At 38.7% G+C, this 26,946-nt stretch overlaps 3 protein-coding genes across 4 annotated transcripts; 2 read left to right on the top strand and 1 right to left on the bottom strand.

The window, feature by feature from the left end:
- The first annotated feature begins 1,178 nt into the window (after nt 1-1,178).
- On the top strand, nt 1,179-7,983 carry LOC140941090 (ER lumen protein-retaining receptor 2-like). Of its 2 annotated transcripts, XM_073390057.1 has the most exons (5): nt 1,179-1,408; nt 2,713-2,972; nt 4,375-4,428; nt 5,974-6,226; nt 7,173-7,983. In XM_073390057.1, the coding sequence occupies exons 1-5, from the start codon at nt 1,318-1,320 to the stop codon at nt 7,205-7,207; spliced, it is 693 nt and encodes a 230-aa protein (XP_073246158.1). In that variant the 5' UTR covers nt 1,179-1,317; the 3' UTR covers nt 7,208-7,983. The 2 variants fall into 2 exon arrangements, with proteins under 2 accessions (XP_073246158.1, XP_073246157.1); XM_073390056.1 differs by lacking the exon at nt 4,375-4,428 and having other exon boundaries at nt 1,186-1,408.
- A 2,129-nt stretch (nt 7,984-10,112) lies between these two features.
- Nucleotides 10,113-16,890, top strand: LOC140941177 (uncharacterized). Its single transcript, XM_073390150.1, has 5 exons — nt 10,113-10,455; nt 11,738-12,192; nt 12,633-13,978; nt 14,871-15,048; nt 15,800-16,890. The coding sequence occupies exons 1-5, from the start codon at nt 10,215-10,217 to the stop codon at nt 16,223-16,225; spliced, it is 2,646 nt and encodes an 881-aa protein (XP_073246251.1). The 5' UTR covers nt 10,113-10,214; the 3' UTR covers nt 16,226-16,890.
- Nucleotides 16,891-19,048: 2,158 nt separating this feature from the next.
- LOC140940547 (uncharacterized) lies at nt 19,049-25,694 on the bottom strand. The gene is made up of 5 exons (XM_073389534.1): nt 25,290-25,694; nt 23,608-23,652; nt 21,749-22,812; nt 20,200-20,794; nt 19,049-19,313 (listed from the first exon to the last, which is right to left on the bottom strand). The coding sequence occupies exons 1-5, from the start codon at nt 25,588-25,590 to the stop codon at nt 19,144-19,146; spliced, it is 2,175 nt and encodes a 724-aa protein (XP_073245635.1). The 5' UTR covers nt 25,591-25,694; the 3' UTR covers nt 19,049-19,143.
- Between the last annotated feature and the right edge of the window lie 1,252 nt (nt 25,695-26,946).

The following is a 26,946-nucleotide window of genomic DNA, read 5'->3' as shown; positions in this document are numbered from 1 at the left end:
GTATTCCATCAATGATCGTGATCATTAGACCTTTATGTTTTCAGGATCACCGTATTTGTACATCACTTTGGAGGACGAAGATCTCAGTCAAATGGTCAGGAGTTCGTCGAAGTTACTTGCCTTTTAAAACACCTTTTAACCCGGTTTTTTTGCAGACGTTTGCAGACTGTTTTAGACTGTCATCTTTCTTTGCTATTATAGATTTGGTCCCAGGCTCCCCGAGGCGTATTTGCATTTGGCAGCGTGGAGAATGGGACCTTGGTTAGACGTGCTTTTTAATTTGTGTTGTTGTTTTTGTTGTTTGTTTGTTTGTTTGTCTGTTAGATTTTTTAGTTTTTTTGAATCGTAAATTTTCCTTTTCTAATGGCTTTTTTTACCTTTACAACCTTCACTAGTTTCCATGCGATAAACTTTTTTATTTTTGTTTTTTTTTTGTGGGGTTGGGGGGGGGGGGGGTGGCGAAGGCGGTGGGCGTGCGGGGAAGAGAGAAATGGGGTCAATATTGAATTGAGAATGAAAGAAATATGGTTAGAAAAACGTATGCCCATAAACCAGTTAATCCGCCAGTGAACTCAGCTGAGGCACCTTGTTGAGGTGGCTGATTATCTTCTTCGTATCAGTGCCAACTAATAATTCTTTTCATATTTTGCTTTTTAGCATAACCCAAATCCATTTTATTTTATTTTTCTACTGCTATAATTTATAAATACCCACTAGTTTTTTCTTTAAATTAAAAATATCAGTTAAAAAAAAAAACATCCAAAAACTTTCAGACATTTGTTAAAACTATGACTCCGATCATTGAGCCATTTTTTGATAGAATGAGATCTTGGTTAAATTTTGAGGAAAAGCTTTTAACCAGCCTCAACAGGGTTCCTGGCCTCAACAATTTGTCAATCTGGCCTGCATCACGCAAATTACTTGTGATGACAAGTCAAGACCTAGCCTGTGTACAGCCACCCCCTTCCCTCAGAAAAAAAATCGGAGAAGGGGATTTTCTCCAATTTTTTTGAGGGGAGGGGGCGGCTGTTCACAGCATAGTCAAGAACTATCCTCGCCACTTCAAGGAGAAACGCGCGCGGGCCAGTCAAGAACTACTTTACGTGAATTTTTTCGTCGGTAAACTTCGTTAATTTCCGGAACTCTTCGGAACGAAGAAGTTGGTCGTGATTCCCGTATGTAGAGCTGCCGACGTGGCGGACATTTATTTGTGAGGCCTGTGGCTGAATCAAATACAACTTGTTCACAAAACCTCCGTAATTTCCAGCTGTTGGTTGTTCGTTTTCCACCTGGATATTTTTACCACATGAGAAAAGAATGAATATTTTCAGACTAACAGGAGATCTGTCACATCTTCTAGCTATCGTGCTGCTGTTGTGGAAAATATGGAAAACAAGGTCGTGCGCCGGTAAGTTTTCGTTACGTCGGGCTGAAGCCACCTCATAACTAACATGACTGCCTTTTGGACGGTGAATTTGGGTTTGATGCTTTGGCAAAAGCTATTTTAGCAATTTAGTACATATTGTAGCTTCTTATTACAGTTATAAGATGTCTCTTGGTATTACGGGCTGAAAGGTCTTCAGTTAATTTCATACGTGAATCGATTTGTGTTTAAATTTTGTACACGTGTAATAAATTTCGTTGGACGAGGGAGATCAGCTGGGTGTTTGACCAGGAATCTTTCATGAATTGTGGTCGTTATAACTTGATAAGTGCCATTGTATCAAGAATATGTAAGCTTACTTTCGATTCGAGGTTTAAACCAGCTTTCAAGAGCTAAACTTTGCAGCACATCTTTTATTGAATATGTCTTTGTGATGTGATTTATCAAGATCAGATCATATGTCGTCTGCCGTTTAATACTTAACCTCAATGATTGATGATTCACCAGAGTGAAACTGTATTCTTTATTTTTGAACGGTTTTTCTCGTGAGTTATTTTAAAGTTAAAGGTAACTGAATTTTTCTCCAATAATAAAATCATAAGTTTACACCACTGATAAACGCATCTGAACAGCAATTGCGGGAAATCTTCAATAATAGTCTCGATTTGTTTTAGAATATTTGCAAAGTCCCATTTAGCCTTATATTTTAGCGTCTATTGACTTCACTTGAAAGAGTTTTGAGAAAGAACAAGCTTCCAAACAAATGATTGAAGAAAAATAGGAAACAGGAAAAATAAATATAACAGGAAAATAGTCTAAACAATGACTTTTTGCATTAGTCTCAGGGCCTGTTTTCATGGAGGTAGGGGACCCCAGGTAGGTGAGGTAACCCACTTAGGTGGGGTAACCTGCCTGTCCATATAATCTATCATTTTTTTTTTAATTTGATCATGTTTACATGATACATTGTAGGTAGGTGACCTGCCACATGTTACCTCACCATCTGGGGTCCTTCACCTCCATGTAAACGGGCCCTTAAATTGTATTTAATGATCAATGTAGCTTAATGACCTGCTGTGTAAATACCTTTTCCCATCTTCTTCTTTGGATTGTCACCTCTAGGCACCATCAGATCTTCACGAAAGTACTTACAAATCATTCAGTCCTTACAATTTTCAAGATTTTCCCACTGCATCCTAGCTTACTTGGTCCATATGATATGTCAGCATATACAGATAGGGAAAAGGGTCCAAAACCTTAATGTTTTAAAACAAATTTAAAAAAAAATAGATCATAGCATTTATGAGGTTTTCTTTTCTTCTTTGCAGGTTTATCGGGCAAGAGTCAAATTCTTTTTGCCTTGGTTTTTAGCACACGATACCTTGATTTGGTTTTGACTTTCATCTCAGTCTACAACACTGTGATGAAAATCATCTACTTGGTGTGTGCGTATGCTACAGTCTATTTGATGCTAATTAAGTTCAAGGCTACCTACGATTCAAATCATGATACTTTCAGGATTGAGTTCTTGCTCATACCAGTCGCTGGCCTGGCATGTTTAGTTAATCATGAGTTTTCAGTATTGGAGGTAAGTTTATTAGAAAAGGAATATTATTTTTGTTTAGGGGACCAAATTGAAACAAACAAACTCAATACAAATGCAGTTGCTGGTAAATAGGGCAAGGATTCCAAAAAAATTATTGTAAGCAAGACAGCGACAACCAATTCCTGTTTTTGCAAATACCCTTGGGATAACTGGCGCCACAGCTGGAACTAAACTTCTGGTTAAGTCCTTCTGCAAACAGCACCAAAATCCTTGTTCTAGTTCCTCACCTGCGTACCAGGATTTGAGTGCCTGCCATGATTGGTCTGTTGAAAGAGCCGCTGTTGATTTGCCAATCAGGTTGAAAGGAAATTCAAAATGCATTTCCAGTAATTTGTGAGTCCGTTGGTCGCCCAGAACAAGGATATTGGTGCTGCTTTGCAGACATTACTAACCAGAGTTTGATATGTCAGTGACGCAGGCTACCTTGGGACTGTGAGTTGAACTCCTCATAGATCAATAGGTAAGGGTGAGAGTAGGTGCTCTGCAGGACGCTGGAACCACATAAAAACCATACCTACATGAGACAGAGAGATGGATGGGAAGAATGCAGCAGTAAAAGTTTGTTAGTGAAGTCACAGATCTTGCTGCATGGTGCATCATGCACAATGAATCTCAGAAACGTGAATCCTGTCGATCTCAAAACCCTGTTTCATGTACTTACCATTCTGTCCAACAGCACATAATTATGAGCTTTGATTTTAGAAACCAAAAAAGCCATGCTTATCAATAAAATTGTTAAGCTGTTAGCAGTACCCTACAACTGTAACTCTATAATAGTGCAAATCTGTAATAATGTAGAGATGACAAGTGTGACGTCACATGACAAGGGTGATGCATGTGCAAAGTTGCTGTTTTGCTAATCTAAACCTATTGCTTTTTTGCGGATCTTGTTGCTGTCGCCGTCGTCGTTGCTTAAACTCCCCCATAATATTAAGATTCTAGAGGCCACTGGGTGCTGCTAGAGCACAGTTCTAGTTGTATATTGTAAGTGTGAGATTATTAGCCTACTGCAAGGCATAAGGTGCAAACTAAAAAAATAACTAAGGTCCTTTAAAGCTCAACTTAACATAAAATAAACAGTTAAATGGTGGAAGCAGAAAAAAACATACCAATATTGATAAAGTTGCAGTCTCAGCTACAATTACCGTGTAGCTATTTTTATAACAACATCAGATAAAACTGTGAAAGGTTTGAACCCAGGAGTCATTTCAAAAGTAGGTTGAGTTTGATCGTTCAGGTGATAACCTAAAAAATACGTCTTATAATAAAGCAGTTGTAAAATGATATGTTCTTAGGGTACTGGGTTTTTTAAACAAACAGATTTCATTAACCTATTTGAATCAGCTCTTTGACATTTTAATTTCGCATTCTTTGTCTGTTTCAGTACCAATCAGGGCAAAAATTTCTACACTACACCCCTTACCAAGTTGCAGTCGAGGCAAGTTTTTCACTAGCCTTCGTTGCAGACGTAATTTAACCCCGGCTAGTAACGTCTGCGAAGTAGCACCAATATTCTTATTCTGGGCCTCCATCGGGCTCAACAAATTACCGGGAAATGCGTTTTGAATTTCCCCTCAACCTGATTGGCAAATTGACAATGGGATTTTTTAACAGGCCAATCATAGTGTATACTCAATTCCTGGTACACAGGTGAGAGCCCAGAACAAGGGTTTCGGTGCTGTTTCACAGATGGACACAACCAGAAGTTTAGTTCCATCTGTGGCGCAGGCTAGTTTTTCACTTGTCCTACCATGTTATACAGTACATGTATATTGCTGAATGAAACTATTGGTGACCTGAAAAACATATCCTTGATTGTTTTTATTCATCTGGCCCTGGTTGTTCGGAAGTTGGATAGTGCTGTCCACCAATAAATCGATATCCAGTGGATAAGTATTACAAAAACCAATAATTATTGCATTATCAACTGGATAGTGCTATCCACCTTTTCAACGACTGTGCTCAGATGTTTTCGTTGAGTTTTGACTTCTGAACATGTTTGGTATTAGGTTCATGGTTTTGGTTAATGCACAGGAAACATTCAAGTACAGACAGAGGATTTGAGCAAAACTTTGTGGCTAAAAATATAAAACTTTTGTGGTCACAAAAAACCAATGTTATTAGGATTTAGGATGTCGAAAACTGAGCAATGTACTGTGTACACACTAAATTTTTCAACCTTATCTCTGAATTCCAACCAGCACTCTCGCTAAACTTAGTTAACGGTTAAGTAATAAATAATGTGAACTTAATATGACCACTTTTTTGGTTGCTGGAACATTAGTTTTAAAAAGGTTTGATTAACAATGATACATCACAGTCATGGACTGATTAATGATCTTGGATCAGTGAGCTACAGTATAAACATGTATTAAAACTCTTACTACAGCATAACTGATGAAACATATTTTTTGTACCATTTACTGTGCTTTTCCCAATCATGCGAATTCTGAAGTTCAAAAGCCAACTGACGATTGTTTTTTTTGCTGCCGTCAATCATCTTAACGGACCTCTTAGGAAACAAAACTTTACTTTAACAGGTTTAAAAGGTCATGGTTTATGATTGGTGGATTTCGATCCGTTTTGTGTGTTTCTGTGTTTCAAGGTTTGTTGCCTGTGATCGTAATTATGATTGACGGCAGCGAAAAACGCAATAGCGAAGGTGGCTTTTGAACTTTAGAGTTGGCATGTTTTTGAAAAGCGCAGTAAAGTGCAATGTGTGGGATAAGACAACAATCTAATGTATTTTCCCATTTAGTTTGGACTTTCTTACCTCTGGGTATGGCTGTATTCGGGTACTTGTTACAGTTGGTTTTGACAACCCTTTGCTATGGCAAACTAATCAGGGAGCCATCACCTTACATTAAATGAAAAAAAGATACAGTATAAATTGTTCCTGATTGCCGTAGAGGGCACTAACACAATGAACACGGCTGCTAGTCTTCCACTCTCATAATTCTCTTCCCTTTTTTCTTTTGCATAGATTTTATGGACCTTCTCCATATACCTGGAGTCAGTAGCAATCTTGCCACAGTTGTTTATGATCTCCAAGACTGGCGAGGCAGAGACAATTACCAGCCATTACCTGTTTGCCTTGGGTGCCTACCGAGCTCTGTACATCGTTAACTGGATCTACCGATACTACTACGAAGGGTTCTATGACTTTATTGCCATTGTTGCTGGATGTGTCCAAACAGCTCTTTACTGTGACTTCTTCTACTTGTATATCACTAAAGGTAATGCTGAGTGATGCTATTATAGTGTGTGTTAACCTCAGGTTTGGGTTTTGTGCATGTGATGTCAAACACCAAGGGGGCAATGTAGCCTGAGTTCAAATCCCAGTGTCGACATGTGGCTTGAGTTTGTTATTGGTCCAGTCACTTGCTCAGAGATGTGTTTCTCCAGGTACTCTGGTTTTCCCCTCTCCTCCAAAACCAACACTTCCAAATTACTATTTCATCTGGAACACTTGGACATGTTTAAGCGAGTTCTTAAGAACTTCTAAGTGCTTCATGGGTGAACAAATAACAATTTACAATTACAGTAAAGAATCATTCAGCTCATCTTAGAACCTTGAGTCTCCTTCAAGATTCAAACGCACAAGGTTTGATAGATTTTCACTTGTTGGACATTTTGACCACCTGTGAGCAGAAGCATTCAGTACTGAATGGTAATACATACTGAGCAATTTCAAAACTGCTCTGTAGTTTGATAAACAAGAAAAAGGTGGAAAATTAAACTGCAAAAAGAAATACATTTTTAAGCATTACATAAACAGTAGCTCTGGTAGGTAAATTAATTTATGAACGGGGCAAATTTTAGGGACCTTAAGGTGCACTGTTTCTGCCTCTGGCTATGGTTGGGCAGACTTGTTTTGCCGGGAAATTAAGGTAAACTTAAGGTAACCATCAATTACTCAGCTGTGCTAATGACATCACTGTTTTACCCAGAAGGCTGCCTAGCCATTTCTTTAGGGTAAAGGAAAATCTACCCACTATTTATTGTTATGGTTATGGGTTGCTTACCCTTACCTGTACTCGTAGGTATTAAAAAATAGTGTATCTTGGTGTTTTCATTATTTTTAATGTATCCAGAATACAAAGGGAAATTTCACTACCTTGTATTGTTAAGTTTGGTGTACAGTTCTAAAGATGCTAGCTCACAGAAATCTTTGTTTTTCAGTTTTGAAAGGAAAGTCACTGAAGTTACCAGCTTAATTTGACAAGAGGGGAAAAGAAGACCTGCAATTCTATTGGACAGAAAAAATTTGCCAGCAAACGTATCTCTAGAATAATACTTACAACTTTCATTGTGCAAATTGAGTGTCCGAGCTTTTATCTTCTTTAATAAGATTTATGCCAGTTACATTAAAGTTCTTGGAATGTACTTGCAAAATATTTAACTTGAGGTAATATATGCATTATTTTGGTAGCTTTTCTATGAATTATAGGCATGTGTGGTCTATACTTCTTGCTTCAGACCATTTTAGCAAGAAATCTGTTAACATTAGAACAGCTCTGGATTATGTATTTGTCTTGTCTTATTTTCTCAGTCAAAGTTAAAGGGGTAGGTGGGAAAAGTTCTTGTCTTTATTAGTGACTTTTGATGGTAAGTCAAAATCTCTCATTCCTTCACAAGCATACATAGGGCAACTTGAGTAGAGAATCTAGCTCTTCATTTAAACTGACTTGGTTTATTTCCTGTCACCCCTGCAAGTAAAGAATGAACTACCACGAAAATCTTTACACCAAAAGGCTCTTGATGATCAAATTTTTACATCTTGGGTTTTAAGTTATTCTTGGAAGTGCATTCTACCTGTACATGTATCATTTTGTTGACTGTTACCAGTGCAATTAGCATTTTAGAAATGATTTTTACTGTTTACAGCTTTTGATTAGCTTGTTAATTTCACTGACTATTAGTTCTTTTGTACTGTGTTCCAATTTAAGTTAAAAGGTTAGGAAAAAGAGGTATTAAATTTTAGAAATTCCAATATTTGTCAAAACATTTGTCTTAACCGTTAAACCTTTCCATGAAGACTTAATTTGATGGTAGTTCACATCATCTGTTAAACAAAGAGACTAAAAATAATGAACAACAGTCAGTTATCCCTGTGATCAGCACACATAATAAATTATATCCATCTTAGAGAGGTTTTCACAGGTTTATTAGTGTAATAACTATTTCTTGTTACCCTCTTTAAGTCTGTATTTATGTGTTGTGGTTCAATTTTATCCTTGGTGTGATTTTTCTTGGTTTCAAACTCATTTTCACACACTACCATATCCCAAAACAAAGGGGAATAAAATATATAGCAAGGATTAAGTCGAATCTGAACATAAATCATGTATTATGTATGTATCTTTGGATGGATAGAAAGTCAAAATAAATGATCGAAGAATTGTTGGGACAGCTGTAGGTGTCCGTTTTAGAGCGGTGTCCCTTCTAATCAGATGTCCTTTGAGAGACAGCCGACTATACTGCTGTGTATTCTTTTATAATGTAGAGATCTCCATAACACAGGCAGCTAGTTTGGTGCTTGAAAAGGGTTAACTGTTGTATCATTTAGTGCATTGATGATCTCAAAGTAACAACATTAAAAAAACAATATTTTTGAGCCTTCAAAGTGGTGTATAGCTGCGTACAGACTCATCTCCATCTTCAAAGATAGAGTGGAGGGGAGTTTTATCAGTGCCCACATTGGGACAATTCTAACTTTGGCTTATTTGGAGGTGGGTACCCTTAGTAGTGGGCCAAGCATTGTTTTTATTTACTTGCACATGTTTGAGGATAGCTCACCGGGGGTAGATCCAGAAATTTCAGAAAGAGGTGGATGGGACACTTGCCCACTAGCCAGATATTTGGACAGTTTTGATTTTTCTGAGAACTCTATAAAAATAATACAAAATTTCAAAGAAAAAAGGGTGGCCGTGGCCCCCTCGGCCCACACCTAAATCCGCCTTTGCTCACAGTGTTCAGGAAGACTGAAACAGACTAGCATCTAGTGCAGACTAACAAACCAATAAAAAAGTTTTCATCGAATGTACCATTTTGTGATTAACGTGACTAGTAAAGGTATGTAGGCCATTAATTGCTTGCTTTAAGGCGGCGTGGTGGAGCAGTTAGAGCACTGGACTTGAAATTTGGAGGCGCTGATTTCAAGTCCCACCCTGACCGCTATCTGAATTTGTTCTCGGTAGTCCTGAGTTCAAATCCTCGTCCGCATTTGTAAAATAGCCAACTGGTCCGCCTCCTATCAGTTGGGATTTTACTCAATATTACCGGTATGTTTCCTTTAAATTGTTTGTTTCATTATCCCTAAAAAGCCCCTTAGTGGGAGAGAATAATTAAAGTGTCGTTATTATTATTATTATTATTATTGTTATTGTTATTGTTATTGTTATTGTTATTGTTATTGTTATTGTTATTGTTATTGTTATTATTATTATTATTATTATTATTATTATTATTATCTACCTCCTCTGAACTACGGAAAATATGTTTTTCTCTCAATTAAAACTTAAGTTGCACTAAAATGAGGTTTCAAATTTTAGGCAACTTTTACACAATGAGGAGTGTTTGTTGAACAAATAACGAGCGAAACAAGCGCGAAGGGTTCGGGGTAGAGAGTGGGCACCTCCCACAGTCACACCCATTTATCCACCCTTGCCCCAACCCTTCGCGTTCCATTTCGGCAGACGCGTTCAATGCGCGCATTCATTGAATAAAAGTGGACCGTGAACAAGCGAATGCAGCACCTACCACCCAAACTAATGGAACAAATAAGAAGCAATAAGAAGACAAGGGGAAACTGCTTTCCTTTACTATACTATCGAGGGAGACAGGTCCAAAAATCCCTTTGTTCGACTTTAGTCTTCGCTTTAGCGTAGACCAAAGATACCTCACAGTAGGTAAGAGTGAATGACGCACATAGGTAAGGAGATAGAAAGAAAACATCTCAAAGACATCTGTTTATGAGTATGTACATTTTAATGGTCGTTTATGTGCATTGTTGAGACTTTTTTATAGTTTTCCCCCAAAAAATGTCCTCATAACCTGGGTGGCCTGTGCTAGAACTTTTGAAAAAGGCGAGGCTGCCAAGCACCTGAGCTGTCAGTGCGGTGAAAGTCACGAGATGAACTGTAGAGAATGGTTTGAACCTATACTTGAACCATACCTAAGACTATGCCCTATAAAGCCTTTTGCTGGGGTGAATAGTTCTGAATGATCTTTTCTTTGAAGAATATCGACGATGCGGGATTTGGGCTCCGTAACAGCTCGAAATTGGGAAATCTTCTTCACCGGAAATGGCCTGACGGCCATAATGAGGCCGAGCTGGTAGTGAATGTGTGGGGTAGTTGCGGCCATGTTTTCGTGGCCACAAACAATGGAAGAAACCTGCACGCTTTTGAGACCATTCCTCGATCTAAATGGAGGCCGGAGAGCGAAGGCCTTCTTCTACAAGGTATGAATGAGCATCTCAATTTTGTACTTTGTTGTATTGGTGTTGCGTGCATGCATGCTTGCGTTTAGCCCAGAGTTAAGGTTAATTTTTAAACCGATTGTAATGCTGATCACATGACGTATTTTGTACTGCAATACATTGTGTGTTAGCTGGTTTATGACGCGTGAATCAGCGCTGATTTTTCACTTTTCCAAAGAAATTAAGGTCATTGAAAATAATGAAGAGTTTAGTGGGGTGCATGGAGGATATCTGAAGCAGGGGAAGGTAGGGTGGCTGAAACCTTAGAAACCAAGTTGCTGCCAAAATGGTCATTTTCATTTTCATTTTCCAAATTGAAAGGAACGGAATTACTGTGAATGACCAATTAAGCGCTCACTTCCAAAATAATATACACCTTTTATCTGATAAACGCCCCCTCTTTGCTGTTAAAATTGTGTTAGACGCACCTCTCTCATAAATGCCCCCTTTTAGAATTACTCAAAAATACTTGGAATTAGCTAAAAGGAGCAAAATCAGTCAATTCATTCAGTTTCTTGCCAAGCATAGACTAACAATGGTAACACAATAACTCTAAGTGACGATTCTGACATTGATGTCGGGACGTATCAATAATATTGATGGAGTGGATATTCTGTGTTGTTTCACTTTCCTGGTATTTTCACCGAAAGCATATTAGTTTTGTTGAGTTTGTTACAGTTATAAGAATAAATGCCTGTCTCTTTTAAACGCCTCCTATCTATTAAACGCCCTCGCTTGGCCCCTAAAATTGAATAGACACCCCGGGCATTTATTAGGTCATTTGCAGTACTCACATACAAGGACTGCACCAGTTCAGTATAATGATAACTTGTTATCTTTTTAGTGTACTCTAGAGCGTCGTCCAATCTGAAGTGAACGGTATCACTCTCTGAAACACTTGCTCAGCTGCTAAGCATTCATCTCCCCAGGAGAAAAAAGGAAAAAGGTGTTAATGGAGGGGGGGGAGGGTGGGTTGGGGGGGCCATACTTGATGTCTTATTGCAGTTTCCATTTCACAATCCAGGTGAAAATGTTTGGGTCAACCTCTTTATAGTTATAATTTCCTCAAAAACTCACTGCTGCCTGGTTTACAGCCCTAAGTATAATATATCTTCTCATGAATAAGTCACCCAGACAACTTCTTGTCATTTGCTGATGGTTTATAACTTTTGTGAGAAGAATCCACTAAATATAGCTAATAAATAAATTATTTTCATAAGTTTATTCGAATCTCAGAGAGTTTTTCTTTTTTGCCTACTTGTAGACCAGGAATCTCCCATTGTAAGTGTCCTTTTTAGTGCAGAAAATCCTTCATTTGTCTTCATCGTTCACCAAAACAGCATCACAGAATGCTGGGAATTTACTCAATCCAACTACAAATGGATCAAAAGAAATGAGTTTCAACTAAGCAACACGAGAGCAGTTGAAGTACTGAATGTAGTCCTTCACCCTTTGGTCAACTCTTTTTTCTGGTGTGAACAGCGATCTTCCTCAGCTTCAAACGTAATAACATGCTGTGTATGCTTGAGAGAAGTGACTTTTTCTGAGCGTCTTGGAAACAACACCATAGTATCTGTAGGACCATTAACTGTTATTCTCCATGGGTGTCCGACCATGTCATTGCATATTGTTGGAAGAGGTGTGTGTTTGGTTCCTGACATGCCCGAGGAGTTAACAAGTATTCTTCTTTTTTGGACATTTGTTCAGCGGGTATTAAAGGTAAGCCAGTTTACTTGTGAAAGAAATAATGTTAATCTTAAATTCATTCAAATCTTTTCTCTGTTTCTGATTAGCTTAAATCTCCTAGCTAAATATTTTTATTAGGTATAAATACTGGCCAACTTTGGAGGATCCACATCATTCATTATTGGACAAGTGATGTCAATCAGCGAATAACTTAAAAAATCATTCATTACAGTGCCAGTGGCTCAGTTGTTTTTGCAGTGTAAAGCTTGAGAAGGTGGCTGCAAAATTGCAGATGCTTTGTGGAAAAGAAATAGACTGAAAAATTATTGACTTAAAAATCTTCCACTTCCTCTTTCTCCACTTCCACTGATCAAGCAGCTTCTATTTCTGTTACCATCTCTACTTCTGCCTCCTAATCCTGGTGTAAATGTAGGTTTAAAATAATATTAACTTCTTTTTTTCTTGTGTATCAGGTTTATTTATGGAATTATGGTTTTGTGGGAAATGTGGACAAATTTGATTTCAAAGCCATTATGGCAGAGTTGCTTTGTCCATGGATTTCAAGCATGAAGGATGGATTACCACATAGTACTGCCATAACTTCCCATCCATCAACTAATGAACTTGTTGTTTTAAACAGTGACTCACAGATATCTTATTTCAGACTTCAAGACGGTGATCCAGTCTTGAAACGCCTTGTTAAACTTCACCTTGATTCATCATTGGAAACTGATAAAGTTTCTGCCTTTTTCACATTTGGTCTCTTTGCTGGTCTTGTATCAGATGTAGGTATTATTTCAATTTGTGATATTACCAGTGGTGTACAACTTTGTAAACTGGAAGACTTATGGGGACAAAGTGTTCACATCTGGAGAAGCTTTGACTTAACAAATTCAGTTGGATTTTGGTCCATCACTGGAATCTGGAAATTGCAGTCTGGGACTGTCCTTGAAGTGTCTGAGTGTATCAGGGCTTCTTTTCAAACTACAAACTTGGACACTGGAAAAGAAAATTCATTGTCGTTCCAGGGAACATCAAGCAAAGTATGCACCAGAAACTGCTTTGCCCAGAAAAATGATTTCTGTACTTGCAGCGCATCAGCCTCTGAGAATTTTGTCATTCCTGACCTTGTGATTGAACATGAAGCAACTAATGATTCTTCCATAGCTAATCAAGGATCTGTTCAGTCCAATGAACAAAGCATCTTTTCCGGCCCACTTTGTGCTGCAGATCATTTGATGAAGTGGAATATAAACCATCGAGCAGCTAAGCTTGCATTAGACTCAGTTTTGTGTTCAAGATTAGTCTCGGATTGTGATTCAACAGATGAAGAAGTGCCTGGAGTATTTCTTGATCTCTTGGTTGGTGAGCATGCTCAGAGTCCAGCAATGGCTCTTGCATTACTATGGGAACATCCAATTCACAGACAGTATGTTCATCATAAGCTTGAACAGTATGTGAGTGAAATCTCAGACAAATCTCCAACTAAAAAGACATGTCTTAATGAGCTGCTGCAGCCGTACATTGCTGAATTTCTTGTACTCAGTAAACAATGCAAGTCAAAAACTGACTCCAGTTTGAAAGAAATGACCCAATTACCATCTTTACCAACTAACTCAATTACCCAAGAGATTACATCACTTTTGGAGAGGTTCAACACAGGTCCTTTGGATTTGACATCATTGGAGAGACTTAGCACGCTCAGCTATCAGCAACCACAACAGGTTTTAAGCTGTATATCAGAATATTTGAAGATTGACTCAGAGCATGATAAACCAAGGGACAATCATTGTAAGCAGAGATGGAGGATGATTTACAGGTAAAAACAATGACTACTTCAAGGAACAAAGGGCAGGGGGTTCAGAGATGAATACAATACAAAGTCTTGAAAAACTGAATTTTATGATATGGCTAAAATGTCAAATAACTTTTATTATTACATAACCACCAGTGAAATATCAGGTGAGCATTCACCCAAAAACATGGTGTCTTCTCAGATGAAAAGATTACTGTTGCTATGGCTTTATGATGAATTTTCGCAGCCCAAAATATTTTTGGGTGAAATGGCTTGGAGATACTTCATTGGTGTATATACATTAAAAAGAGCACTACATGTACATTGCCACTTGGAGATACTAAATTGATCTTCGAGTGTTGAAAAATATTTCATGAGTGAGGGCAGTATGATTGTTGTAGGAATGTGGCTGTGAAGGCCAGTTTTTTTATAGTTGCAAATATATTGCTTTTAAAAACCTCCAGGAATGTAAACAGTCACAGTGATCACGAAAATGTGTTCATTTTGAAGTGAATTCTGTCTCAGAAACCTTGGTTGCAACAATTGCTACGATTGCTGAAGTATTGTTTTTTGCCATGCAAATCACACAATAAATCAGTCTTGAAATGCCCCAAAGCCATAGTAGTGTCACCCGTACAACTGTATACAGTTGATCTAAAAACTTGTCGCTGTGTGACAACAGTCATGCAACATCTTGGGTCATCAGCCCCCACGGGCTTAAGGATTTGGTTTGAAAATAAAGGTTACTTCTGCCTCCAATATGTAATGTAGTTTAAGGGCAAATCTAGTACTGGTAAACCTTTTTCCCAGCAGGCAAAACATACCCTACGACAAACCACCTAACAAGTTAGAACACATTGTTCTATTTTGTGTTATACATAGCCTTGTGACTGATTTTTAACCCTATTTTTTCCAGACTTGATTGGAGAAGTGGTCAGTGGCAAAGAAGCCGAATTGCTCTTAAAGATCCATTCAATACCATGTTGAGCATCCTCCTGCGGCTGTTTTACGACTCGAAACCTGACTGGCTCATGAAACTAGTGGAGCAGGGAAAAGAAACTGTTCAGCATGGGGAATCAAGTGAGAGAGCTGAGGTTAGTATTACATGTTTAGTTTGGTACATCTCATCAAATTTAATATTGATACACCTAATTTGCCCAAGACCCTCAAATCAGGCAATCAGTCAATCTTTGATTCTGAATATTTTTAAACGTAATCTCTTCAAATTTGTAATTTAAATGAATTTGAGTTAATATCTTGTACATTTTAATAGTTTTTGCATATTTTAGATTTTTAATGTCTTTGCGAATTGTGTGTATTTTGTATTTTTTTAAAATTTTATGAGATCCTTTTTGAAAACCATATTTTATATAAAAAAGTCATCTCAATAAAGATTATTATTATTATTATTATTATTATTATTAATATTATTATTATTATTATTATTTAAATCACAGCCCATATTTCCTGAAGGTTCCCAAACGGAATGGCGCAAACCATTTGATTTTCCAACCGGGGTAGATCTCAAATTCCATGTCAGTAGAACCTGGCTTCTGGATTTCAAATGTTAGCGGCATTCCATAATTTGTTAGCTGGATTATGGATTCCAAAGTCTAGGATTTTGTTTCCACAAGCTAAAATTTTCGGAATCCGGAATTCAAAATTTGACGATTTTCTAAGTCGATAAAGACTTAGAAAAGGCAAAATTATTCTTGCAGATGAACCCGACGTGAAACTACTTATTTATGTATAGATATAATGAACAGCAAGTGAAGGGAAAACTTGGTCACGTGGTATAAATTGACGTTTTCCCTTGTCCTTAAAAGTGATTCTTTTTCAAAACAGGAACATGTCACGCAGTCGGTACTTGAGTGTTTTCCTGTGTTGAGTACAAGCGATGCAAACACTGATTCAAACCGGGTTCATTCTCAGCTGTGCTTTACCGCTGGCCAAGAGACACAAGCATTGTATTTGCTTCTCAATAATCACATGTGGAAAGAGGCCATTGGTTTTGTCTCCTGTTGTGGCAGGGAGAGCGAGAATAGAACGTTGCTTTTCGTCATGTTGATAAAGGGACTTCAGCGTCAAAGAGCTCCAAGTAATACTCTTGTTGAGGCACTCGATCTAAAGCCTGAAGGCTTTAGCGCTCATGAATTGCTGGCCATAATGAGGGACCAAGCACCTGTTGCTAAGGAGCCTTTTTTGAAGGGTGCAGGGCAGACAACTATTGGCGAAATAAGGCCCTATCTCGAGGCCCTGTTTTCTTCATAAGAAGCAACACAATTTTTTTCGTGCCGAAAAATTAGAAATATATACACAATATATTTTTCTCATTCGCTAAATTTTTCTAAAGAATTTGGCTATTCTGAATTTCTCGCTTATCAAATAATATTCATGGATAAGAATGCAAATCTGACGAATATAAGGTATAAACAATGTAAATTGAAGGATTACAACTCTTTTTTCACCCTTAACACACACTTTTTGCGCTCCGCACCGGAGGGTTCTTTTGCAGGTCTAAACGAAAGGTACTGTATCTAAGAAATCCTTAACCTGGCAAATTGACCCTAGCGGCTCCGCGCTCGGTGTTCACGTGACTTTACTAACAGGCCTCAAATTTCCTTATACTTTACTTTCGATTCGCAGTCATCCAACCCAAATGAATACTGGAGAGTTTTTTAAATTCTTGACAGCGCGAGAGATCGGAAAGAGATAGGCGGGAAGAAGGGATTGGTATTACAAAAGTTTCCAGAAAAGTTAACGATTCGAAAAGACACTGAGAATAGAGAAGACGAAAATCTAAATTAAACTGATACAATTGTTGGGTAAAAATTGCTTTAATATAACTAAAAATATAAAAGAATGCTACCTACCGGGAAATAGTGTACATTAGTATAAGAGGTAACGTTTGTATGCGCAACAAACGATTGTATTTTAAGAAAATCTTTTTAAATGAAACTGCCTTTGAAGAATATTATTATAACAGTATTTGCTCTCTTAAAGTTATTTAAAAATACTTCGAAGTTAGTTAATTCAGTTATTGAACACTTCGAAGCACTAAGAGGAACACCATGAAATCGTGTAAAAGTCAGTGTCCACTTTTTTCGTGTTGTGAGACTAGAATCTTTGTCTGACGTAACACGAGCCCTGCTTGACTGACATTCCAATTCTAGATAGGGTTGAGATTACTTAAAGAAAAAACTTTCCATCTTTTACGGTCGTGCACATCGCTGGTTTTCGTTTGCTCTTTCACGAAGTGCACAGTATCTTGTGTCGCTTGGTTTGTGGCGATTCTAGTAAACAGTCTTTAACTCTCCTGTGATAGTTGAAAAATAAAAGCGTCCCCGGGTGGGCTCGCACCACCAACCTTTCGGTATCGTTAAGGTTAACAGCCGAACGCGCTAACCTATTGCGCAACGGAGACGTGTTCGACTAAAACTTAAATTATTACGTTGTTGGCTTAGCTTTGCAAAAACCGACCTGGTAGTCAATTTTGAATGGCTATTATTTATTTACATCAGTAAGCGCTCTCTAAAAGAGAGACCACCAGGACCAACCCCTTACCTTATAGTCCTATGTTAACCAAAATTGCAACCACACTACTAAAATGCTAAAATACTAATACAATAGATTATTAAAATATCAAGTTAATCAGAAAGCTAAAAATTCTGTCAATTCTGAAGCTGTAAGGTTCCGTCCGTACGTCGGGTCCATCGTCCGTCCGTCCAATCAATCCGCCCGGTCTCTCCGACCAGTCCGACTGTTCAGTCTATCCGTTCTGTTCGTCCGTATGTCTGTAAGTCCGTCTGTCTAACTTGTCCGTCTGTCGGTCCATCCGTCGGGCCCGTCTGTGTGTCTGTCCATCTACGAGCCGGAGGAAGCGTCACATTTAAATCACGAAATTAAAACTTTCTCAACTATGTAGTAACGAAAATGCTATCGTTCTGTCTATGGATCTGCCGGATTACACATGTATCTTTTGAACCGGCGTTCAATTTAACAACGGACCTGTTGTGGCTCAATTTCTCTCCTTTATTTAAATAATTTTCTTTTGTTTCGAACTGATTATCATACACTGCCACCCCAAAAAACAGAGGGGATTAAAAATTGAAACATATCCTCTCCCCCTCCACTTAAGTAGGACTTATACTCATTCATTGTCCCTGAGTGCATTATGAGTATTAAACGTCAAGCCAAGCGCTGCTTAAACGCGGGCCGAGGGATCGAGGCCTCTGGGATCATTCAAGGTAGCTAACTAAGGGTGGTAGAAGTCCCGAGAAACATGTCATGGTGTTTTACCGGACCGGTTTATTTTTAGATAGATCTTAGAGTACCTTTTCCCGCCTAAATGGAATCTCTGCTCCGTCTATGAGGGTTTTCGAAGTATAAGATATCAAAAAGGAAAACTTAGCAATGGGCCCCTGAAGTAAGCCATGTCTGGATTCATCTAGTAGCCATAGAGACCCTGTAACGGTGGCAAATATTGATGTAATAACACCAAATGCTAACACTCCCTCCAAAGGTTTGGAGCAGCAAATACGAATGTACACAACAACAATAACAGCAAAAAACAATATAGAGTTTTTGAAAATTTCGTTTTAATTTGATTACACGTTCATAAATACAGTGTACCATATTTGGTCGTCTTTAGAGTGGAATATTTCTCTTTCTCTTTATATCACCGTATATTTACAAACAAATACGAAAAAATTATTTAATTCAAAACTGATTGTCAATTTTAAAGATAAATGTATACTTGAAACATGTTGATCGTTGTGTAAAAAAATTTGCATTGAATTAGAATTCATTTTTTAATACAACTGAAAGAAAGATAATAGCTTTTTCCTTTTTCTTTTAACTGTTCTATCCTCGGAACATTTAAGCTGAATGTTCTACAAGCAGAAAACAACCCGGGAACCAATGTGGATGCAGGAAAATTTTTAGTGAAAAAGAACATTTTTATTCGAAAAATAATCTTTTGGGTACTTTAAGAGCGTTTTGGGAGTTCTTTAATGGAGGCCCACTTAACTTTAATTACAAATTACCCCGTTTACTTTTTGAAATTGTTCTAAACAAAGTTACATACGGTCATCTTAAAGAAAGTTTACGTAATCGGTCAATGCATTTGGGTGACGTATCCGAGACCAACTGCCGCGCTCGGACCACGTGACCACGAGGGATAATGAGGCCTAGGGACTAGGCAAATATTCGTTTCCCTGAGTAAACAACGCTGGCTCTGTACGGCGGCGACGTCTCTCGCCAGTTCGTAAGCGGATTGCCTGTGTACGTGAGCGGAATCCGTGCTGCCCTTCCTCTTTCTTGTCTTCAAAAGTCTCGATCTCATCACCCGCCAGATCACCTTTGTGTATAAGAACATACGAAATATATTATCACTTCTGGGTCTTGGAGTACGACACCTAGATCAGAGGTTACTGAACTGGAGGGGAGGGACTGGGATAGGGGAAGGGGGAGGGGGGGGGGGGGGGTTGAAGGACCTACAATCCCCCTTCTCAGCATAAATTTTCTTCAAATCCCCGTGTCCCTTTCCTTGGGTGCCAGAGGGTTTTTTTTCTCTTTTAGGGACGACAGAATTCTGCGGCAAAGCCGCGAAGGGGCGACTAGCAATTCAGCACTTGGCTCTTTAAGTCTCTCGCGAGAAGGCGAAAGCGAGAAGACCTCTAGCATCCAGGCTAAGTGTCCCTTCGACTCAAAAAAGTCCATTTGATAAAGAAAACAAAGAAAAGTAAAATGAAAATAAAATAAAGCTGATGCAAAATGTAGAAGAAAAATGATAAACGCGAAATATGATTGATATAATTATGATATGGCCAGCTATTCTCAAGACGGAATGAAGCACTCTGATTGGTTCTTTTACGGTCAATATTACTCAGTACGCGCCATCCCGCCATCGGGATTCACAAACCTTGGCGAAAAACGTATTCTCAGTTTTGCAAAGCAGAAGATTGGATATTGTAACATTTTTAACCCAGTTTACGTCCCTTTTTATTTCACCGTATGGTTTGTAAAAGAGAGGAGAAGTGAGACGTCATATTCCCATAGTAGCAAAATTTCTGGATCTCAATTTCCGGAAAACTATGGGCCATGTTCCTGAGTGCAATCATGCACAAAAGAGTCATACATGGCATTTTTTTCTGTCATATTTGCAGGACTATGAATCCGGAAATTTTTCTACCTTGGTAACATAGCAACGTGACGTAACGACTTCTCTTTATATTTTAAAGTACCTTCGGCTTCCTTCTTCTCTTGGTCTCTCTCTGGCACATTTGGATTTTGAAGCTGTAGTGAAAAATACTCAACACCTACAGGATCCGACATTTTGCGAAATCCGATCCGCCTGCCAGGAAAATGATTTCGTGACTGTCCTATTTCGTAGTTACTGTCATGTGATCTACTGATCGCAGCGCTGAGAGCCTCTGGGAATGATGATGCTCCAACGGCTGTCACTCGAGGAACCATTGTGGCTAGCAACTCGTACGACAGGCTCTGTTTCATTCTGTTGCGATCAATACTCAAGCCCTTTTTTGTGTCAGGGGGCAGGCTGTCAAATTCGGGAAGAATTGAGGCCAAGCGCTCATCAAGGCTAATACTTTTCGAGATAGCTTTCTCTTGGGTCACTTTCGTTTGCTGGTAAGGTTCCTCTATGCGCCGTATTATGCTGCCTACAATGTCTTTATTTTGTCGCTCTTTAATGTTCTTCCAGTCGATGAACGACCCAACATCATGATCAGTTTCTCCTTTTTCACTCTCATCGCAAGAGTCCTGGGTTGGACTCTCGTCCTCGTCATCTTTGTCTTCCAAATAAGGTTGGGAAATTGGTTCCTACAAAACGCACGCTTGTTATGATTTGAAATAGGTTATTTTCATTTTTATTATTTTTGCATATTGCAAAAATTAGGGTTGCTACTCTTTAAACTTTGTTGGAGTCAATTATGTTTATTTTAAAAGAAAAACTGAAGACGAAGTGACTTCTAGAAGCCGCAACCTTGGCCCCAGGGCTTTTCACGCCCTCCCGCCCATTTTCTAAGAGAAAAGGCTTGGAGACGAGGTTATGGAAGCGGTAATGAAATGATTCCATGGTAAAAAGGCCTTTAAAGCACGTTATCAACAGAACCTTCAAACCCTGCTTCAAACTATTTATCTAATTAGTGACCTGATCTGTTCAAGGATGTTTTCTGGAACAGGCGGTTGTTGCCTTAGCAACTCGTAATTAAAATGATAACAACTCGAAGCTTCGCAAAGCATGTATGGATTACTAGGAAACACCAGCGAAATGAAAGTAATTTTGCATTTTCAAGTCAATTAAGTACTGTTCCAGTGGAAGTAATTTACGTTGTTCAAAACCTCAAAGCCTAGGTTATAAAATTCTAGTAAAAGCCTTAGATTGCCGTTTTAACTTTTAAAGTCAATTCGTATTAAGCAAGGTATCTTTCCTTTGTAACTCCACGTAAGTAAATATTCATCTTTAGATCGTGGGTACTCTAAGTTTTTATTAAATACTGATTTATCTGGCCAAGAGAGAATTGTTACTTCGAAAAAATTTGGCGCCAATTACAATACTTTGTAATAATAGGATTCCTTAGCTTGAAGGTCTTGTTTGAGCTGTCACGTGATTAAGCTTCTCTTTGAACACGTCACAATAGACATAAGTATCAGAGGGAATTCATAAAAAGGTAAAATTTCATCCCTTTATCGTACTATCTGTACCATAACCATGGGGGCATTTTTTTTAGTATTAGTCTTTTAAAGTCATAGACTCATTTTGTATGTATTTACCTTTTGCTTCAACTCTAGCTCCAAATTTGAAATTCGCTTTCTTAATTCTTCGTTGTCTTTCCTTTCCTGGGCCAAACTCAATTTGACAGCTCTAAGTTCTTCTTTGGTTTCCTCGTACTTCTTTTCGAACTGTCGCAAATATTCCGCCTGTTGGCAAATGCTGGATTCCTTGGATTCTAGCATTTTGTTGTATCGGTGGGCGGCATCTTCTTTTTCCTTTCGCACCTCTTCAAGTTCCAACGCGGTTTCCGTTATAGCCTTACAATAAAAGTCCCGCGCTTCCCTGTAAATTCTTGAATTATCTTCTGCTTCTTTATTTGAGCGTTGCAGTTCTTCTATGTCCTTTTCCTTGAGGTTTAACTTCATCATTAAATCGGAGATGTCATCTTGTTGGGAAGTACACTTCCTCTCAATGACTTCTTGATTTTTCAGGGCTTTTTCTTTCTCCGCCACAATAAGATCGTATCGCGCTGTCAGAGCTTCAGTCCAATGCTTCACTTTGGTTAATTCCAGAACTTCATCCTCTTTCTCTTGCAGCTCGCACCGTAACTTGCCATTTTCAAATTGCACTTCCCTCAGTTTTTGCTTCAGTCCCTCGTAGCTCTTCAATTCTGCTGATTGAGACTTCAATTGCTGTGACAGCTTAGTTGTTTCTCTTTTCTTAAACGTGTTTGAAGCTCTGGCATCTTCCAGCTGCTTTCTAAGTGTTTCATTTTCTTCGTGCGCTGTAAGCAGCCTCATCTGAAGCTGTATAATAAACTGGTTTGTTCGACCTTCGCGTTGAATCACTTCAAATCTCTGCAACAAATTCTCGCCGTCTTTGCTAGCACTGGACCGGGCCTCGCTTGCCAAGGCTTCTTGCGTGTCGGAGACTTGTTTTTCGAGTGCCTCGATTTTCTTTTGCTTTCTTCCCTGCTCTGACAGGCTATCGTCTAACCTGCGCCTTAGTTCGTTGTTTTCTTTTAGTACTTGATCGAGCCTGAAGGCAAGGTCTTGTAATTCTTCGGACTGTCTTTTGACAAAGTTACTCAAGATTTCCACATCGAGAAAGCTCGAACCTCCACCTTAAGGAAAATTGGTAACAACAACAATGTTAACAACAGCACGAGGAACTTTGTTACGGCAAATAATACGGGAAAAAGCTTGGGCAAACGCTGTTTAGAAGATGTTTCTAGGATTAACTTGATCTTGACTGCTTAACTGGAATTCAGTTTTCACAGGGACAAAAGAAGCCCACTAGATGCTAAACGAAGTGAGTTTATCTTTGTCTATCTTAATGTGTACGATATCTATCGATATAGGTTACCTAATACTCTAATGACCTAAGTAGAAAATACATAATTTACGGTAGGAATATTAAAGCGACTGCTGTGCAACATGTCGATGATACCACCTCATCAGGAGCCGACTCCTTACCTAGTATAAAGGAAAAGTGACTGTGGATCAATTTAGGTTTCGGGGAAACTGCCCACCTACCCCTCCCCTAAGTCATCATTTTGCCCTAAGTGAGAAGTAAGTGTTAATGTTATCCGTGACTGTTTCTTTGTGGTTTGGGTGTAAAATGGAGGAGCATGGGGGTTCGGGAGACCGGGAAAATAGAGGGCGGGATGGGTTCAGGAGGCGGCAGAGGGATGGGTGGAAGGTGATGAGTTTGGAATTCGAAGGGCGTGCTCCAAAGTGTAATAGGACTGAAACGGCTAATTAATTAATCTATTATCATTTAAAACAGCTTTAAATAATAGTAGATCTATAAATTAACTGTTTCAATTCTATCGAACAAGGTTACTAAGAAGACGCCTCCTTAATTACGCTGTCTCTATAGTTTAAGGTCAACTAAAAAAGAGTAATTTGTGACTCACCAAAAGTGATTTGACTTTTTATCTCCGAAAATATGGGGTTGACTCCTGAGGAACATAAAATGAGTTAACTACTAAGATACACCTAAATAACACCTATATTGACTTTACCTAGACTTCAAAATAACGGGGTTATTTTATTTATTTACTTATTTTTTTAGCGGCGCTAGGGACATGTCACTGGGGCTAGAGAAAAAGGTTTTTAGTACTACTCTCCCCAGTCTCACTCCGTTTTCACCCTCACTCGAGGACTCTTATTTGATCGCTCGTGCGCGCTGGTAAAATCATGACCTATGCAAAAAACGGACTGTCTTGCCGTCTAGTCTTTACCGACCTACTGAAAAAATCGTGTACAATTTTTAAAGAATACTTTCGAAGGAAATGAACAAAGTCGCGTCATATTGTAAATCACTATGACGCTTCTGTAAATGCTTTTGGCATATGGCAGATCACACGATACGTTCAGCAGCTTTCGGTGGCTATATGTGTTTCTGGTTTCATCTAGGAACGAACTTACATGTCTACTATTTGACAGAAGTCATTGCTTTCATTAATAAAGCAGTGCCTTGTTGTCTGTAGAAGTCCCCTCAATATCGTTCCCAGGGTCCTCTACTACGCATCTCCTGGAACCTGGGAGCGAACGTAGCTAGACGTCTCTTCAGTTTATACCGTGATAAGCGTTGTACATACAGCAAACTTTAGGATCTGGGCTTGTGTTAACTCATCGCTTACGAGAGGTCAAAGACATGGAAAAATAAGCAACCTCGTCCCCAGGGCTTTTCCCTTAAAAAATGGGTGGGGCGGGACCCACCCATTTTTTAAGGGAAAAGCCCTGGGGACGAGGTTGAAAAATAAGCTATGCGATCCAAAACGTGGTCGAAGTCGCATACAAAGTTTTCCAACTACCATAGGGCTTGTGGTGGGGAAATATTTGGTATTCTGAATAGAGGTGGTCCTTACCTCTTTAAGTCGCTTAAAGAGGTGGTCGCAAATGAGGGGTTCGAGTGTAGCAGCAGTAGTACTTAGAATAGGCGGTGATAGTGGTTAGGATCGTAACAAGCGAACTCTCTGTCAGTTTAAATGAATTTTCGCAAAATTCGAATTGTGTCCGAAATGGTATGAGTACGTATCGTGCTTGTTTCGCTCAGAAAGCGCTAAATTCCTGAGAAAAATGTTAACAGTTAGTTCGTGTCTTTCCTAATCAGTCCATGAAGCACCATTATGCTTTTCAATGAGTAAAAGCTTCTTGTTAGACATGCGGCACCAGTATTTGACGCTAAAATTTGCATGCTTCGTGCAATTTCGTTCGGAATTACTTACAACCGTTACAATAGGAGACCGAGAGATAGGTAAGGACTCCAAATACTCCGCCCAATTGCTATTGGTACATGAATGTAATAGTCCATCGGCCGCATAGACAGAGGAGATTGAAACATTAACAAGTTAAAACCCCCACACTGAGGGCAAAACCGATATTTGATATAGGATCTAGACTGATTCATAACTATTATTTTGGAAATATAACTAAAAAAACTCAACACGATAACCGCATCGCAAACGAATACGTTCTACGTTTTATATTCAACAGTATTAGCAATCACATAGATGTTAAAAAAGTAAAATTCCGGGTTTTGGCCGGACATAGTTCAGTATTTTAAGAGCAATCACAAAGTAACAGAACTTACTCTTCGTCGCACTTTCTCCTGTCATCATTTCATATAAGTTCGGATTTACCACTTGTAACACGTCAAGAAAATGACAGAAAGCACTCTCTCCTTTCATCGCCAAGATATCCAGAAATCTTCCTGCCTTGGACTCGCTGGTTTTCTCAGCTTGAATCAGCTCATAGTCCGTTTTATCGAATGTTTTCTTGCTTATTAGGTAATCAAATAAAAACGTACGATTCACCTGAAGGTTTTGAACAATAAGCAAACGATGTTTCGTCAAAATATCAGTGAAGCTCTCGTCAAGTTTGTCCAGACTCATGACGAAATCTTTACAAACGCGTTTGTCTCTCTGAAAAAGTGAAAAATAATTAAACTGGTGTGCTTAATAGACTATAATCAGCGAATAAGAAACTGAAACCATCTTAGATCGCTGAACGGATATTGTACTGACCCTGGTTCTCCTGTTTATCGTCTGCAATGGAACTTTCGTTCCTTGAGATTGCCCAATCATTGTATTTTTGAACGATGATAAATTCATTGTGAAAAGAAGGTCTTAACTCAATGAATGAGGTATCGAAATTACGGAAGTTAGGTCATTTTCGTACGGAGCGGTTATAAAATTTGGAATGGTACGAGGACTGTTATGCAGACGACTCTCGATGAACTCGAACCCATTCTGGGGAAACGTAATAAAAAAGTTCGAGTTACAGAGAGTTCGAAGCAAGTAAACAGGCGGAAATAAGCAAATGTGGTGGGGAAGGAGTGCTAGTATCATGAACACTTCACTTGAAGTGCAACAAAAGATATATTGATATTCAGTTAAGAAAACAGGAATCAAGCAATGCTTGATTAATATACAGGGCTAGACTCCGTATTTGAACTGGACTGACAAAAAAGAAAAGACAAAGAATTCACGGTGGCTTTAAAATAAATTCATTGTCTTGGATTGTAGTACACGATTATATTCATTTTTTTTTTTTTCGACTTGTCAAACTGCACGCTTAAAATATGGTTCGAGTTGTCGATGGTAAAAATTATATAAAAATGGTCTGAAGGGAAACAAAAGCGAAAGATTTCAGTTTTCGAGTGCTCGAGTTATCTAGTGCAAAACTACATTAAATATATGAGGGAAATCCATGGATAATTGATTTTGGTTGGCGTGAGGTTAGAGTTAGTGAGGGTTTTATTCATCGGGAGTCGACGCCAGGGGTACTTCCTATTTCGGCCTATAGGGGAAGGCTCCGCCCGAAAGGGGAATCTTTTTCAGGCCTCAGGTATATGAAAGGGTAGAGATTTCACAAGTTGAAGTATATAAAAGGTAGAGAAATCTGTCATTTTGGACGTAAAAATAACAAAGAGGGCTAACAGATGCTTTTTTGGCTGTGAAAAGTCACGAAAACGTTCCGGTTTTGTGATTTACTCATATTTGTAAGACGGTGCACTTACAGCAGTTAAAAGTGTTGTAAAGTTCTAAATTAAAGTATGTAAAAGGGGTATCATTGTCAATAGAAGGTTTTCAGAAGGGGTGCCTTTTCTGTCAAATACGGTATATAAAAGGATTGGACATCGGGAAGGAGCCTCCCCGCATTAAAATTTTATAGTAAAGCCCCCTCCCCCCCTTGGGCAGTCGACTTACACCAGGAAGCTAAGACTTCCTCTAACAAATGAGATATTT

Source organism: Porites lutea, chromosome 6 (assembly GCF_958299795.1).
Source record: "Porites lutea chromosome 6, jaPorLute2.1, whole genome shotgun sequence".
Lineage (NCBI taxonomy): Eukaryota > Metazoa > Cnidaria > Anthozoa > Scleractinia > Poritidae > Porites > Porites lutea.
This window is presented reverse-complemented; position numbering and strand designations above follow the sequence as displayed.

What these genes read in the sequence shown, in the direction of transcription:
- LOC140940547 (XM_073389534.1), bottom strand. Translation starts at nt 25,590, where the DNA reads ATGAGTCTGGACAAACTTGACGAGAGCTTCACTGATATTTTGACGAAA. An exon ending in AGGAGAAAGTGCGACGAAGA is followed by an intron (nt 23,653 to 25,289) that starts GTAAGTTCTGTT and finishes TATGTTCCTCAG; the next exon opens with GAGTCAACCCCATATTTTCG. An exon ending in AGCTAGAGTTGAAGCAAAAG is followed by an intron (nt 20,795 to 21,748) that starts GTAAATACATAC and finishes TGCGTTTTGTAG; the next exon opens with GAACCAATTTCCCAACCTTA.
- LOC140941177 (XM_073390150.1), top strand. Translation starts at nt 10,215, where the DNA reads ATGATCTTTTCTTTGAAGAATATCGACGATGCGGGATTTGGGCTCCGT. An exon ending in AGATGGAGGATGATTTACAG is followed by an intron (nt 13,979 to 14,870) that starts GTAAAAACAATG and finishes TATTTTTTCCAG; the next exon opens with ACTTGATTGGAGAAGTGGTC. An exon ending in AATCAAGTGAGAGAGCTGAG is followed by an intron (nt 15,049 to 15,799) that starts GTTAGTATTACA and finishes TTTTCAAAACAG; the next exon opens with GAACATGTCACGCAGTCGGT.
- LOC140941090 (XM_073390057.1), top strand. Translation starts at nt 1,318, where the DNA reads ATGAATATTTTCAGACTAACAGGAGATCTGTCACATCTTCTAGCTATC. An exon ending in CTTACCAAGTTGCAGTCGAG is followed by an intron (nt 4,429 to 5,973) that starts GCAAGTTTTTCA and finishes TCTTTTGCATAG; the next exon opens with ATTTTATGGACCTTCTCCAT. An exon ending in CTACTTGTATATCACTAAAG is followed by an intron (nt 6,227 to 7,172) that starts GTAATGCTGAGT and finishes TTTGTTTTTCAG; the next exon opens with TTTTGAAAGGAAAGTCACTG.